We start from the raw sequence: 17,719 nt of genomic DNA, 5'->3' as shown, positions 1-17,719 counted from the left end.
TCCTCTAATTCTACACCAAAATATTTTACTATTACAAAGCTTCATCTCTATATACATGAAACATCAAGTGATTTTTCAATAAAATATTGATATTTACAATCATATATAATATATGTAATTTTTTATTAATTTTCTCAACTCATTCGCACAAGTAATAAATTTTCAAGTACAAATAACACACCAATCAATTGAAACAATATATCTACATATATAAATTAAAAAACTGGTAATCAATAAACTATTAATTTTTGCCCGAGGCTGATATGTTTACTGTGTTTGAACTAATTTAAAGTAAATGATAAGAACATTTGTGACATATTGTTATATATTTATAAAAGACTAGAATTGTAACTTTTATGAAAACCTAACCATTTTACATAGGCTTTGTTGCCTTTACGTTTATTTTCTCAATTTGATATATATCCTTGTGTTTAATTTTTTGTAATTCATGTTGATAAAAACATCCGAGTTCATTTCTATTATCAATCAATTCATATGTAACAGGTCAAGATACAGCATGTACAGTATGTACTTTGAATATTTCATTCATCCAATTATGCAGATAACCCTTTTCAAGTGTCTTTTTATATTTACTTATGCAAACGTGTTCGTCAACATTAAATTTAGTTTTTTTACAACATCCTTTTTTCTATCAAATTTTTTATTTAGACTCCTCAACACTTTCATTTCATTGGTATTATTTACATCCTTTGATTTAAATTTTATAGCCATATGCACAGTATCGTTGTACTTGTCAACTAAATCTTTAGCATATGAATCATATATAGTTACCTTTTTCTGTAAATTTAGTCCACATGTTTGTTTTAAATGTTCTATTGAAGCGTTCAACTCTGGCACCTTTTTTATCTGAAAATGTGGAATAATGATTTATGTTGTACTGTTTCAACAACGCTTTCATCATATGCAAATTATAAAATTCCTCTCCCAGATCCTTTTGAAAATGATTCATTTTACACTTTTCGAATATCTTTTGCAAGGCAGCAACTTCTACGCCTGTTTTTTTCTTTAACAGTATAGCATACACAAATTTAGTAAAACAATCAATAACAGTCAACAAGTATTTATAACCCTTATTGAATTAAGAAAAAGGAATCATTTCTACTATATCTGCTTGGTATAAATCATTTAATCTTAATTTCTGTCTTTCTAGATGGATAATTATGCCTGGCAGGCTTGTGAAATTCTTTCACTAAATCAGCTTTAATTGACATTGTTCTAGTAGAAGAAAAAAAAACATATTAAAATAATGTATTACATCTTCTCAAACAAACTACATTACAAATTCTTAAAGTGTTCATCATATAAACTACTTAACTTTTGTTTTAATTCATCAATATCCATAAATGTATCAAAATGGTTAGATTTTCTTTTAAATTTATGATCTTGATGAATAAGATTGATAATCCTTATATTATTTGGATCTCATTTTTTTATAAACGATTTCATTATTTAGTTATGTTTTTCTTAATATATGCAACATTTGTTTTAAAGTCTTATATTGAGTGCGGATAACATATTTATATTCATCATCAGGTTCATGATTATCTAAAATGAAAAATAATTATCTCTTTCATCACGTGGAGAAAGTGTGGACAAATATGGTGAAGCCATTGTTTTAAGCGACTTTACTTTAACCTTTAATTTGGTCCATTTTGTAATATATGATTTAAATTTTACTGTACAAGATGTTTATTTTGCCAGATATATGTTTAGTTATATTTTATAAGTTGATCTAGCATATGATACACACCTACATAAATTACATAAAGATTATTCACACACTACAAAGAAAAAATGTATTCCCAATAGTATGATTTCTCCGTTTGTTAGTGATGAAAACATGTAGCATGAAAAAAATTATTGTGTACTTTGGAAGATAAAAGCAAATACGTTTTACATTATTGTACATTAAAATTGTATCTTCAGCAGGGTTTGGTGTTGTTGAAAATACACAGAGCCATTTATTTTAATCAATCTCCATGGTTGAAAGATTATGTTGAGAAAAATTTCTGTGTGTGGTGTGGTACAAAAGATAAGATTGAAAAAAAAGGTATATAAACTATTAACAGTGTATATGGAATAACTATTGAAAATGTAAGAAAGCGAATAGATATGCGTTTGATTAGTGACAAACCTAAGTTTAACATATTTAACGTGAGTCCAAGAATAAAAACATCATTATATTTATGGAAAGGATGTGGTTGGAATATCAATGTTAAAGAAAAATATATACTTAAACAAACCCATATATATGGATTTAACAGTAACAGATTTTGCTAAGTGAACCATGTATGATTATCATTACAATCATTTTTTATGTAGGCATAGTCATGAAAACAAAACTTCTAACAACAGATACAGATTCATTATTATACTCAACGATACCCAAAGATGAACATTATGAAACTTTTAAAGATGATAATGAGAACTATTTTATTCAAAACAATCGAAATGTTTATGCATGGAGTAAATATGATATAAGTCGTTTAAAAGATGAAATTGTGGAACCTATCTATGAATAGATTTTTTGTTGGTTTAAGAGCTAAAATGAATCCCTTACTTTGGGGAAGAAATTAACATCATTTAGAACAAAAAAAAAAAAAAACAGCCAAAGGAGTTAAAAAAGGTTCTCGTATATTTAATAAAGTCATAATTTGAATGCTTTAGATCATGAAATGTATTAAGATTGTTTGTTTAATAAAAATTTTTCATATTCCATATCAAAATCATTACATAGTTTTGATCATCAAATTTACTCGATTGAATAGTGTAAACAAGCTCTCTCTCCATATGATGATAAAAGATTAGTATTGGAAAATAAAATAGATACACTTCCTCTCGTACAGTCATGAAAAAATCAATGAATATATGGTGAAAATATTTTTTTAAAAATTAAGGATTCATCCATTTTATTAGCATGTTCAATTTCTTTAATTATTTTAGTTTTTTAATATATGTTAGTTATATTTATTCCTTTTTTAATAAAACTAGTATAATCTCTTGTAAACTAATACTTTAATTTTTTTTAAAGAAGTGATGGGAATTAAAAAAATTGTTTCATCTTCAGTACTTTCATTTACAAAACAGCATTTACTATTAAAACAAGCTGTAGTATATTTTCTTTTAAAATTTATTATTTCAAGTACATTATCAAGTTTTTGTATGCTGCCTAGTACTATCAAGTACTGCTATTTAGCGGTACGATTCATAACGTCAACATAAAAAAAATGAAAAACATGACTATTCGTGTTCCACGGTTCATCAAATGGGGGAAAAACATTGTTTAATAAAATTTGAGGTATTTTTTGTACGTATTCTTTATTACAAATCTAACTGAACTGAAATATAATGTTTTCAGGCTTATTTTTTAATTTTTTTCTGATTTTCATTTCTTTTAAGTTAGGTTATGTATAGAACTGTAAACATAGTTCATTGACTTCGCCGTCCATCCAGTTCTGCAGACTCTTACCATCGAAGTTCTAACAAATTGTGATATTAATAATTCTACCGACATAGTCAGTAGGAAAGGACAACGTAACAGATAAATTGTAAATGGTTTACTAGTTTTAGAAAAAGAATGGAGCATCTAAGGGCAGGTGTATTTGACTTAAATATCAGAATTTTGATTGAATATTTCTCCACATGGTGGAGAAAAGAAACCCAAAACATACTAGGAACCACAACTGAGAAGGATTACATCTTACATAGAGATTCAGTAAATTGAAAATAAATTATAGTATTATTGTATTTTATGGTGAAAAATCTTCAAATCAGTTCTGAAATAATCCCAAAGAAAAGCTTTAACAAAAGTGAATATTTAAAAAGAAGAAAAATCATTATAATAAGATACAGCCCTTGGATGATAATGTTGGGTTAATGCAGGGTGGAAGTTTGTACATGCCATGATCTTTTTCCAATGATGGTTGAGGATGATGTTAGTTGACTTTTAAACATTTTTTAATTATATACTAAACCAAATTGGTATAGTAGAGCAATTGTATAAACCTGCTCTAAATCTTTTCAGCTGTCTTTGTGACCATTCAAATCACAACACTTTTCAACCATATTCTTAATAAGTATCTGCCTAATTAAAAAAAATGCCAGAAGTAATATCAACCGACACCAAAAAACAGCAGTAAAGCACTGAGGATGATCGCAAAAATGACTAAAAACATTTTGAAATAATTTTTCAATATGTTGTCACAAAAGGTTTAAATTAAAATGTTTGTCACAAAAGTTTATTAAAGTAGTATTAAACTTCTGTTATACAAATTTTTAAGTGGCGATGTGAAATATGATAATATGAATGATGTCCATTAACACCTAGAACACAGGGCTGTAATGAGGAGTACGGAAAATTTTTTAGAGAGACCAGGCAGTAGTCTTCTAGGTAGAGTGGAGTACAAGAAGTTAGGGTAAAGTTAGAAGTGCATGTGAGATGAAATCTGATACACTGTTGAATGACTCCATTTTTTTTTACAAATTTTGTTTTTAAATACACATGGTACTTCCAGTATTTTGTTTATGGGTAGTCTCCAGAAAAATAAATGCTGTAACTTTTCAACCAAGTATATTTGTGGAATACTACATGCCATACTATGGAGCTAACCTGCCAAATTTTAATAATACTTCAAATTGAGACCGTTACAGTTAGCTTAAAAATAGAACAAGTGGGGGGAAATTATCATGATCAGGAAAAAATTTAAAAGAGCAGACATCAGTTTGCAATAGACTTTATAATACCTTTTGTAGTGATAGGAGCAGGTCTCTACCTTAAATCCAAAATAACAGCTTCTAACTTGGCTCCACTTTGAAAAAACTCCATTTTAAAGATTTTAAGTGATTCAAGTAGCTTATTTATATAACTATAGTCATAACAGTAAGCAGTAGTGAATGTCAAGCATTCCACTTTTGCAAAAGGTCTCGGGATCAAACCTTCATGTCATTTTTTTAAACCTTTACTTTTTCTTATATATACACTAATGCTGATGATATATATTATATAGTATTTATAAGAATTTGGAAAAAATTATATGAATTTCATGTTTCAGATTAGTTTTTTATTCAAATATAACAATTATTAACCTAAAAATCTTGATAAACATGTGGGAATAAGGGGTCACAATGGAAGTAAAAGATTAACAAATAGATAACAAACAAATTTTGTTTATAAGACTTGAAAAAACTTAAGCAAAAAAGTTTATTTTAATTTTCAGTATACCTGTTATTGTATCTTTTGCAACGAAACAGATTTATTTATTTATTTTAATTTTTTCAAGTTTTAAAAATAAAATCTGTTTGTTAGGTTTTTGTTATATTTAAATAGTAATCAAACATGAAATTCATAGCTTTTCAGATTCTTATAAATGTTATTATTATAAATAATATATAATTGAAATTTATCTATATAATAAAATGGAGCGAAGAAGAATGGGTGCACTCTCTGGGAAAATAAAGAAAACTTGGAGAGAAAAAAAGAAGCAAAAATGAAATGATAGTGGGTGGTCACTAGTAGGCCACTTCAAAATAAAATAAAAATCACCAGCATATTGGACGAGGGCAGTTCAGAAAGTAACCTCCGTTGACTATAAATAAAAAACCTGCATAGATAAGAATATTTTATTATAAACAACTTAAAACTTCAGCTTTTAACTACTTTTCAACATAGTCACCATTTAAATTTAAGTATTTGTCATAGCGTTTCATTAATTTGCACATACCTTCTTCATAAAATTCAGCCACCTGGGTACCTAGCCAACCTTTCATGGCATTTTGAAGTTCATCATCGTCATTGAAGTGCTGCAACACAAGCAGCTACTTCAGCAGTCTACTGTGAAATGTTGAAGAAACTTAAACGAGCTATTCAGAATAAATATCGCAGTATGGTATCATCTGGCATTGTATTTTTTCATAACGCTCATCCTCGCAGTACTTGAAGAACTCAAAAACTTCTAAATCAATTCCAATCAGAGATTTTTGATCATACCTCTTATACCCTGGGCTTGGCACAGAGTGATTTTCATGAGGGTAATTGCATGAAGGTAATTCCACCTGCTCTTGTTGGCAATGAAATGGTAGAAGTTACTAATTCTTCAGTATTTGTAATAATTAACAATGGAATTGTACATGTTGTTTTAAACTTTACTTTGCAAGGTAAGTCTCCACAATTGTTTAGCTGAATTAAAGGCTGCATTATAAAACAAAAATAGGGGGTCTGAACAGCATGATTTAAACTACTGTAATATTCTTTTTAGTAGAAATATTTTTTGTTATATTTTTTGAAATATTTTCATGAGGGTAATTGTGTCGCAGCACTTCAATGACGAACTTCAAAATGCCGTGAAAGGTGGCTAGGTACCCAGGTGGCTGAATTTTATGAAGAAGGTATTTGTAAATTAGTGAAACACTATGACAAATTCTTGAATTTAAATGTTGACTGTGTTGAAAAATAGTAAAAAGTTGTATATAATAAAATATTTTTATCTATGCAGGTTTTATTATTTATAGCCAAAGGGAGGGTACTTTATGAACTGCCCTCATATATATATATATATATATATATATATATATATATATAGTATATATACACACACACACACAAGGATATGAAACAGGATAGAAAGAATAAAAGTTAAAAAGAAGCGTGTATCAGAAACTCTCGACACTTGAGACTGGAACACCAGTCTTGGGACTGTCACTTGGCTGCTGTCATTGCTGTGACTACTAAAAATAAACAGATAAGTTACTTGGACCACTAGAAAATCTTTAAATGGCGTTTACTCCAAAATACAGCCAAGTTAAAAGCTGCCATTTTGAATTTAAAGTAGGGACCCATTCCCTAACAACCTGCAAAAGGATATCAATAAACTTTATTGTAAGCTAACCACCTGCTCTTGTTGGCAATGAAATGGTAGAAGTTACTAATTCTTCAGTATTTGTAATAATTAACAATGGAATTGTACATGTTGTTTTAAACTTTACTTTGCAAGGTAAGTCTCCACAATTGTTTAGCTGAATTAAAGGCTGCATTATAAAACAAAAATAGGGGGTCTGAACAGCATGATTTAAACTACTGTAATATTCTTTTTAGTAGAAATATTTTTTGTGAAAGAAATAACGTTTATGAATATGTGGAAACATAAGTACGTAATCTAGCAGAAATGAGTTATATATTAATATGGTTTACAACCATTCACTTTTATTTAATAACTTGGAACCTTGGGATGCTGTTTTGATCAACGATTTTCTTTCATCCTTTCAGACAAATGAAGGAGCAGCTTATTTTTATTATCCTTTGAATAACATGCCTAAATATTCATGATTTGATCCATATAACATATTAAAAAAATAGCTTTTAATGAAACACAGCTGACAGACAATATTTTCTTTTTTTATTACTTAAAATATTTTTAAACTTTTAGTATTATTTTTTTGATTCATAACATTTTAAACTCTCTTCTTTGAAGAAGCAGTAAAATACTAAAAGGCAGACATGATAAAAAAAAAGGCAGAAAAGGCAAATATTATTTAAATGTTTGTTTTGTTTCTTGACTGCATCTTGATATCAATTAATGTATAAATAATATATACATACCTTTATAGCAAAAAATAGAAATGAAAAAAAAAAGTCTTTTTATTAATATTGATATAATAGTTAGCAATATTAACATTTTTTGTTACAAAAAATTTAGTAAAAATTTATTTAATAAAAATAAGAATTTATTTACCATGTTGCAGGATCATACCATTTGTTGCAGCAGATGCAGTAGTTTCAAAACCAGATGAACTGGTTCCACCAAAAATCAAATATCCTCAAAATGTGCAATATCCCATAATACATGAGAAACCAGTAATTATTCATACTACAGAACGACCAATATTTTTTAAAGTATCACACCCAAATAGATTTTCACCTCCAACTGAAACAGAAGGTAATAGTAAAAATTTTAATAAAATACCATAAGTAATTTGAATAACTTTTTGTGATACAGAATAAATTAGTAACAAATTCTTACATTATATTAATTAAAATTGTACACTAGAAGACAAGTTTATTTTGAAAAACATAATTACACAGGAGAGAATTTCAGTTTACTATACAATCACGACATGCAGGCTTTGAAGAGCAAAACAACCTACATGGGCATCTATATCTTCAGAAGGCATCTGATAATAAGAAATGCTTAAAACTTTAAGAAAAGGTATAACTAAATTATAAAGAAAAGTGAATTCTGTTTATAAATAATAACTATGATAATTTGCAGATCAAGAAAGAGATATCCAGCATTAAGTAGTTATGATGAACAGTAAATCTACGCTCTTTCTTTTAACCTTTATGTGGAAAAAGTAGAGAAAGAAAAAAAAAGAAAAAAAATAACTTAAGATTGAGTAATCAATAATAACTTATGTTAAGCTAAAACTAAGGTGACTTAGACTCACAGCTAATAAAGGAATTAGGTAGAAATAAGATTGAAAAAAAGCAATACAGTATGAGTGGAAAATGCAAGTTTAAAGTAGAACACTGATATATCTGATTCACTTTTAAGCTGCAGGAGGATTAAAAGCCTGCTTTACCTAGTAGGACTTCAGCCACAAACAAAACAGGCTTTATGTTTAACTTCAGGATAGAGTCTACACACAAACCCATACATTAAGGTGCCACTATGGAAGCATTTTCTAAGCCAGTTCCGAGATAACTCTTTAATTTTGGAGAACAGCAATTTTTGTTTCAGGAAATACTTAATTAAACGCATCAACATAATATTGACCAAAGAATGTTAATCAGTAGTGTACTGCACTCATCCTGGATAAAAATACCCTGATTGCCTTGTGGTGGTTGAGTAAATAAGCATTCACTGCCGGGAAGTAGCCTTCAAAACTACTCTCTGGGTGAGGTTATTGGTCTCATGCTGCAGTTCATCATCCTTTCTCACCACACACCTTTAATCTTTGTCCTTGATCTTTCTTCCCCATTTTGGGTTCTGTGGGTGTAAGCTAGACCACTAGTAGGTTCTTGCTGAGACTTATACAGCATGCTGTGCTCTAGTGGAACAAGTCCAGAGTACAACCTGTACTTCTTAATGAAGTTATAAATCACTTTCATGTGGAACTGGATGAAAATAAAAAAATCAATGGAAAAAATTTTATTTGTTACCATAATTCAGGTAATTAATTAATCTAATTTGTGCTTCAGATGAAAAATTATGTAAGTTTATTCCAAATCGCATTCAAACATTCAACGAATTCTATAGAAATGACATCATAGAAATCTTTCAACTGAGGATGTTGTTACCGTTTACTAAACAAAGTTGCAAAATGGCAGTTCACCCTTGCTACCACTGCCAAGTATTAACTGCTAACATTTTTTCCATAAAACAATTTGTTTTGATTTCTTTACATAAATAGATGTTTTAATCTGTTAAAATTTTTGAAATAAATTTTTTAAAATTTGGAACATCCAGAATGTGAACAAACTAAGCTCTGATTACTTTTTTCAAAGAAAATTAAAGATTTTGGGCTCTTGAACTCAAAGAGAGTTTATTAAATACATAATGAAATAAAATAGCAAAGGGGGACGCTCAATAATTATTAATAAAACATAAATTTTGCTTTTCAACAAAATGTTCGTTTTCAATAGTTCTTTAGTATTTCTGTTTGCTACATAATGGTTAATTTTCAGTCATTCTATAACTTGCCTATAGAACTCATTGCATAGCAGTTTTATGAAGTTATTTTCATTCAACCCTTCAGTACATAGATCACAATTAATGTAAACATTACAACAGATAATTAGCTAGCAATAGTGAGCAGCTAAAGGCAAGTTACTCATAGATTAATAATCATTAAATATTTTTAACAATGCATTATCCTATAAAACATGCCTAAGAAAACTATAATAAAGATAATTAACAAACTACTAAGTATTTACACAAAATATTCCTTTTTTTTAAGGTGGCTTTATACCTCGTGAACCGATAATTGACCATCCATTCTATGAAAGCAAGGTCGATGTTCAACCTTCTTATCACACCAAAGGATATAACATCGAAATAACTGAATTGCCACTGATATCTCAATCACAAACAGTAGAAAGTAAGTATCAGATATTTTCTCAATTACTATTTATTTACCTACTAAAAAGTTTCATAAACACAAAATTATTAACATTATGATTACAGAGAGATGTGTAACTGGAGGTCATCGTTACAATCATGGTGAACTAATATCAGAGCCAACATCTTGTCAAATATGCACTTGTTTTTATGGAGAGATTATATGTCAAGAACCCAAATGTTCACCGCTTCAATCAGGCTGTATACGTTTACATGATCATGCTCTTGGATGCTGTGGGCGTGTTATTTGCGGTTAGTTAAATTTTTCAAATTACTTCTCAGACTTAATGAGATATAAGTTTGGTATTTTTGATAAAAATAACAATACAGATTACAGAAAATCAGTAAAATAACAAAAACATTTTTAAAATTAAGAATTTTTTGCATGCAGCGAATTAATTCCAAAATAGCTGAGGCTTTACGTAAACGCTGACAGTAGCATTGTTAGGGTTTAAAATCTTCACGCTAATAACTACAAATACATAATACAAATTAATAATGAATTATTGAATTCATCACCTACAATACCTCACGAGTTCAGGGTCTCTTTACTCAGGATGAGAGCAATAAATTATCAACAATTTTGTGCTATTCTCCTACAGATACTAAATTAACCTGAGAAGAAGCTCAACAGTCACTTAAGTTAAACCATTCTTATCCCATTATTTTACAGCATGTGGAAATGTCAAGCTAAATTATAGGCAATCAAATCTCTGCTGTGGAGAACCTGACAATATCAACTCAAGTGATACAATCATATAATTCAAAAGAAATTAAGTAATTATGTAGAGTAATATATATGATTTACACTTGATTTAGTTCAAGTCAATCAATTGACCTAATGCATTACACAATTATTGTATATTGCAAATGTTAGGGCAATTTAGAAATGTGCTAATTATACAACCATGAATATCAGCCCATGCACCATGAATATTCCATTAAGCAAGTTGCTATTAAAAAACAACTGCTCTGACAATAATAATATCAACAAATATGAACAACATATTACTCATTGGTGCACTTACAAAAAAAAAAATTAAGTTTATTAAGTTTATTTTATTTTTATTTTACGGCACGATGACAATAATGACAAATCCATAACGATGTTAATCATTACAATTTGTATCGGTGATTATTAATTAGATTTATAAATACTAGTAAATCAATTTTATAAACGACTGTTGAATTTTGAATACTGTTCAAAATTCAACAGTCATTTTCAATCAAAATTCAACTTAAAAAACGAATAAAGTTTAAAACAGCTTACAATTTTGTGCTATTCTCCTACAGATACTAAATTAACCTGAGAAGAAGCTCAACAGTCACTTAAGTTAAACCATTCTTATCCCATTATTTTACACCATGTGGAAATGTCAAGCTAAATTATAGGCAATCAAATCTCTGCTGTGGAGAACCTGACAATATCAACTCAAGTGATACAATCATATAATTCAAAAGAAATTAAGTAATTATGTAGAGCAATATATATGATTTACACTTGATTTAGTTCAAGTCAATCAATTGACCTAATGCATTACACAATTATTGTATATTACAAATGTTAGGGCAATTTAGAAATGTGCTAATTATACAACCATGAATATCAGCTCATGCACCATGAATATTCCATTAAGCAAGTTGCTATTAAAAAACAACTGCTCTGACAATAATAATATCAACAAATATGAACAACATATTACTCATTGGTGCACTTACAAAAAAAAATTAAGTTTATTTTATTTTTATTTTATGGCACGACGACAATAATGACAAATCCATAACGATGTTAATCATTACAATTTGTATCGGTGATTATTAATTAGATTTATAAATACTAGTAAATCAATTTTATAAACGACTGTTGAATTCTGAATACTGTTCAAAATTCAACAGTCATTTTCAATCAAAATTCAAGTTAAAAACGAATAAAGTTTAAAACAGCTTAAAATATTTCCAATTAAGTTCAACGGAGGATGTAAATAGAATCTTTAATTTTAATCGCACATCAAGAATAACCAATAATGCTGGACCGTAACACATGTTTTTACTACGTAATAATTAAACAATGAACTACACTTAGCACAAAGCAATATATTAACAGATTTAATAACAGAAATACAGTTTACTTCATTTATGAACCTCTTACTAAAATAAAAGAGTATTTATTCTAAAATTACAATTAAACGAATTCAAATAAAATGGCGGTGAATGAAAATTTAGTAACATTATCTCACAACATCAATTAATAAGGAAAATATAACAAAAAAGAAGAAGATAAAATAAATTAGTAGCCTAAATTACCATACGCTAAAAAATGCATAAACATCACTTTTCATTATCGAAAACAACTTCACGACATTAACAGCAGTTACATAACCCTTTGACTGACCAACATACAGACTTGCTAGTACTTGACGGTTACTTAAAATTTGTATCTGTTGCCAACTTTTAAAAAACGTATTTATAATATTCACTGCAATTCAATACTTTGTTACAGACAAAATATATATATTGTATTTTATACGTGGGAGATATTTAAGTATGAAAACAGCTTTGTACTGCATATCTGAGGTATTTTGAGGCAGAAAGAAATGGGATTCTGCACAGTTAAAAAAATAAGCATTATGGTGAGTTTTAACTTTTATTCGCCATCTTGGATCCGCGATTTTTTTTCCGTTTAGCCCCCGGAAATCACCGTTAGCTGTTACTTCAGAGGATAATATGTAAGACTGTAAGTGAAGTGTACTCTCGTATAGTCTCAAGTCGACCATTTCTGAGACGTGTGGTTAATTGAAACCAAAGTACCCGCGATCTAGTATTCAAATCCATACAAAAGCAACTGCCTTTACTAGGACTTGAATGTTAGAACTCTCTACTTCGAAATCTGATTTGCGAAGACGCGTTGACCACTAGACCAACCGTGGTGGGTCTGGATTCGCGATATTGAATCAAACTTAATTTTTTTAAATACGAAGGTGACCATATGACACATGATTTCGATTTAAAATGTTATAATAAAAACAATGGTAAACCCTCTTTTTCTGTTAATACCTTCGTTAACTAGTTATAACCACTCAAATTTGCAATAACGGAAAAATCGTGTTAATAAAACGAGGTAAAACGCGCTGCATGAGCAAGTTTATTACATTTTACATTCATAATGCACAATACAACAACGAACTTTAAACTGCTATAATAATAAGAAACAATAACTAATAATTAACAACACAACCACCGACTGTAACAACTGATGATATTATTTACTTTAAATATTACAATATTTAATTTAACATTTTAAATAAATCTTTTCAATCGTAAATTACTAATGAAATAAATTTTGAAAGCATGCCATTCTACAACAAATGTTCAAAATGCTTCCCCTCTAAAGCTTGGCAGTGTGCAACCTAAAGTAATATCCTTTTATATCTTGTACCATGTCTGGTGGTACACGAGCAGATTCGCCAATTATTCTTCTTTTCATTTCATCAGTGTCTGCAGGTTTTGTTTTGTAAACATTATGTTTCAGGAACACACAAAAAAAGTAATCCACAGGAGATAGATATGGGGACCTGGGAGACCAATCTACAGCTCCTCTAAAACCTATCCAGCGATTTGAAAATTGTTCATTTAAAATTTGCCATGCCCTTAGATAACAATAAAGTGGTGCCCTATCTTACTGAAACCATACGTTATTTATTAATTCTTGTTATTTTCCCGGATATCTGGTAAAATCGTGTCGGCTAATAAGTTGCAGTAAGTATCTCCTGTAAGATTGTCATCTAAAATAAATGGCCCTACATTACAATGACCAACGATTCCCACCCAAACGTTCCCTTTCTGAGGGTCCTGGGTATGAGCTTCTAGCATCCATCTGGAATTATTATTAGTCCAATATTGACAATTTCGCTTATTCACATGACCATTTAATATAAAAGTTGCTTCAGCAGTAAACACTGAATTAGAAAATTTGTGTCTATGTCTAATTTTTGCATTATAATATCACAATACTCAACTCTGCAGTCAAAATCATCTTCCAAAAGTTCTTGCACGGGTATAAGAGCGAAATTTATATGTTTTAAGAATTTTTTGAATTGAAAAATAACTGACGTCATGTTGGACAACAACTTTCCAAATCGATGAATGAGGGTCCTCAACAAAGGTCTGCAATACATCTAATGACTGTGCATCAGGGGTGATAGTTCTTGGTTTACCGGTGCGAGAACGATTCTTTTCAGTACCGGTTTCTTCAAATCGCAGTACTGTCTTGAACACAGTCGATTTACTTATCAGTTCTCTTTTTGGAAATCTATTATTAAATAAATCGCACACCTCTTGTAAAGGCCGAACTCCGTCACCATACCCGTACATCAACAACAGAGTTATTCTTTCGGTTTCACTTAAAGAAGGCATTGTTATTTGACGATTTAATAAAACTAAATAAAATAAATGAACAAGGAAACTAATAATAAAATTTTCACCAAAAAACAAATTTGAACTGCTAGGCCTATAACTTCAATTTTACTAGCACTATCAAATTATACCATTACAAGTATGTTGAAGTAAAATGGTGAAATGAGGAGTTAATAAATTGCATTGTTTCAAAGTAATACAAACCGTACTGTAGTAAATTGACAGCTGATTACTCAACTCAATTTGTAATACATTTTTTAAGCAAGTATATCCAGCTGATTTGTTTCATTTACGATATGTAATAAATATCAGCTGATATTAACAATGGACCTCCTCTATGAATCATGAGACCTTGCCGTTGGTGAGGGGGCTTGAGTACTCAGTGATACAGAGTAGCTGGACCGAAGGTGCAACCATATCGGAGAGGTATCTGTTGAGAGCCAGACTAAGGAATGATTCCTGAAAGAGAGCAGCAGCTCTTTCAGTAGTTGTTAGGGGCGTGAGTCAGGATGACTAAAACGGCCATATCAACATCACTCAGTCCTCTGAGTACTGCGCAGCTGAAAGCAATGGAAAACTACAGCTGCTTTTTTTCCAAGAAAATGTGGCTCTCTGCATTTTCATATAGCAATGATGGAAGGCGCCTTCCTTGGTAAAATATTCCGGAGGTAAACTAGTCCCCCGTTCGGATCTCCAGGTGGGGACTACTAAGGAGGGGGTCACCAGAAAATTAAAAAATAACATTCTACGAGTCGGAGCGTGGAATGTTAGAAGTTTAAAAAAGGTTGGTAGGCTGAAAAATTTAAAAAGAGAAATGGATAAGATAAATGTGGATGTAGTAGGAATTAGTGAGGTTCGGTGGGAAGAGGAAGGCGACTTTTGGTCAGGTGATTTTAGAATAATAAACTCAGCTTCAAATAATGGGTAGGCAGGAGTAGGTTTCATAATGAACAAGAAGATAGGGAAGAGAGTAGAGTATTTCAAAACGCATAGCGATAGAATCATTGTAATAAGGATAAAATCAAAACCTAAACCGACAACGATTGTTAACGTCTATATGCCTACAAGCGCCCATGATGATGATGAGGTAGAGTGTGTATACGAAGAGATTGTTGAAGCAATTAAACACATAAAAGGAGATGAAAATTTAATAATAGTTGGAGATTGGAATGCAAGCATTGGAAAGGGCAAGGAAGAAAATATAGTAGGTGAATATGGGCTGGGCAAAAGGAATGAAAGAGGGGACAGACTTACAGAGTTTTGCACAAAGTATAATTTAGTAATTGCCAACACCCAATTTAAAAATCATAATAGAAGAATATGAATTATTCTTCTGGCTTTAATTATTCGCCTGGCTTTTTCCAAGTGGAAAAAGCCAGGCGATACTGCAAGGTATCAGATAGATTATATCATGGTTAAGCAAAGATATAGGAATCAACTCGTTGGCTGCAAAACTTACCCTGGAGCAGACATTGATAGCGACCATAATTTGGTGATAATGAAATGTAAATTGGGATTTAAAAACCTGAAGAAAAGGTGTCAGATGAATCGTTGGAATTTAGAGAAGCTTGAGGAAGAGGAGGTAAAGAAGATTTTTGAGGAGGATATCGCAAGAGGTCTGAGTAAAAAAGATAAGGTAGAAAATGTAGAAGAAGAATGGGAGAATGTTAAAAAGGAAATTATTAAATCAGCAGAAGCGAACTTAGGCGGAACAAAGAGAACTGGTAGAAAACCTTGTGTTTCAGACGATATATTGCAGCTGATGGATGAACGTAGAAAATATAAGAACGCTAGTGATGAAGAAAGTAAAAGGAACTACCGACAATTAAGAAATGCTATAAACAGGAAGTGCAAACTAGCGAAAGAAGAGTGGATTAAAGAAAAGTGTTCAGAAGTGGAAAGAGAAATGAACATTGGTAAAATAGACGGAGCATACAGGAAAGTTAAGGAAAATTTTGGGGTACATAAATTAAAATCTAATAATGTGTTAAACAAAGATGGTACACCAATATGTAATACGAAAGGTAAAGTCGATAGATGGGTGGAAGATATATTAAAGAGTTATACGGAGGAAATGAATTAGAAAATGGTGTTATAGAGGAAGAAGAGGAAGTTGAGGAGGATGAAATGGGAGAAACAATACTGAGATCTGAATTTAAGAGAGTATTAAAAGATTTAAATGGCAGAAAGGCTCCTGGAATAGATGGAATACCTGTAGAATTACTGCGCAGTGCAGGTGAGGAAGCGATTGATAGATTATACAAACTGGTGTGTAATATTTATGAAAATGGGGAATTTCCATCAGACTTCAAAAAAAAGTGTTATAGTTATGATACCAAAGAAAGCAGGGGCAGATAAATGTGAAGAATACAGAACAATTAATTTAACTAGTCATGCATCAAAAATCTTAACTAGAATTCTATACAGAAGAATTGAGAGGAGAGTGGAAGAAGTGTTAGGAGAAGACCAATTTGGTTTCAGGAAAAGTATAGGAACAAGGGAAGCAATTTTAGGCCTCAGATTAATAGTAGAAGGAAGATTAAAGAAAAACAAACCAACATACTTGACGTTTATAGACCTAGAAAAGGCATTCGATAAAGTAGACTGGAATAAAATGTTCAGCATTTTAAAAAAATTAGGGTTCAAATACAGAGATAGAAGAACAATTGCTAACATGTACAGGAACCAAACAGCAACAGTAATAATCAAAGAACATAAGAAAGAAGCCGTAATAAGAAAGGGAGTCCGACAAGGATGTTCCCTATCCCCGTTACTTTTTAATCTTTACATGGAACTAGCAGTTAATGATGTTAAAGAACAATTTAGATTCGGAGTAACAGTACAAGGTGAAAAGATAAAGATGCTACGATTTGCTGATGATATAGTTATTCTAGCCAAGAGTAAAAAGGATTTAGAAGAACCAATGAACGGCATAGATGAAGTCCTACGCAAGAACTATCGCATGAAAATAAACAAGAACAAAAGTAATGAAATGTATTAGAAATAACAAAGATGGACCAATGAACGTGAAAATAGGAGTAGAAAAGATTATGGAGGTAGAAGAATTTTGTTATTTGGGAAGTAGAATTACTAAAGATGGATGAAGCAGGAGCGATATAAAATGCCGAATAGCACAAGCGAAACGAGCCTTCAGTCAGAAATATAATTTGTTA

The 17,719-nt window shown here is 30.4% G+C and overlaps 1 protein-coding gene across 1 annotated transcript in view; it reads left to right on the top strand.

The window, feature by feature from the left end:
- Nucleotides 1-17,719, top strand: part of LOC142322746 (uncharacterized) — a 177,232-nt gene that overhangs the window by 150,667 nt on the left and 8,846 nt on the right. The window contains exons 11-13 of the mRNA XM_075361820.1: nucleotides 7,759-7,952; nucleotides 9,973-10,113; nucleotides 10,200-10,385. Coding sequence (XP_075217935.1) covers nucleotides 7,759-7,952; nucleotides 9,973-10,113; nucleotides 10,200-10,385 — 521 coding nt within the window. The remainder of the gene's footprint in view (nucleotides 1-7,758; nucleotides 7,953-9,972; nucleotides 10,114-10,199; nucleotides 10,386-17,719) is intronic.

The sequence above is a fragment of the Lycorma delicatula genome, chromosome 4 (assembly GCF_047948215.1).
Source record: "Lycorma delicatula isolate Av1 chromosome 4, ASM4794821v1, whole genome shotgun sequence".
NCBI classification, from domain to species: Eukaryota; Metazoa; Arthropoda; class Insecta; order Hemiptera; family Fulgoridae; genus Lycorma; species Lycorma delicatula.
Note: the sequence above shows the minus strand (reverse complement) of the source record. Positions and strands in the feature narration are given on the sequence as shown.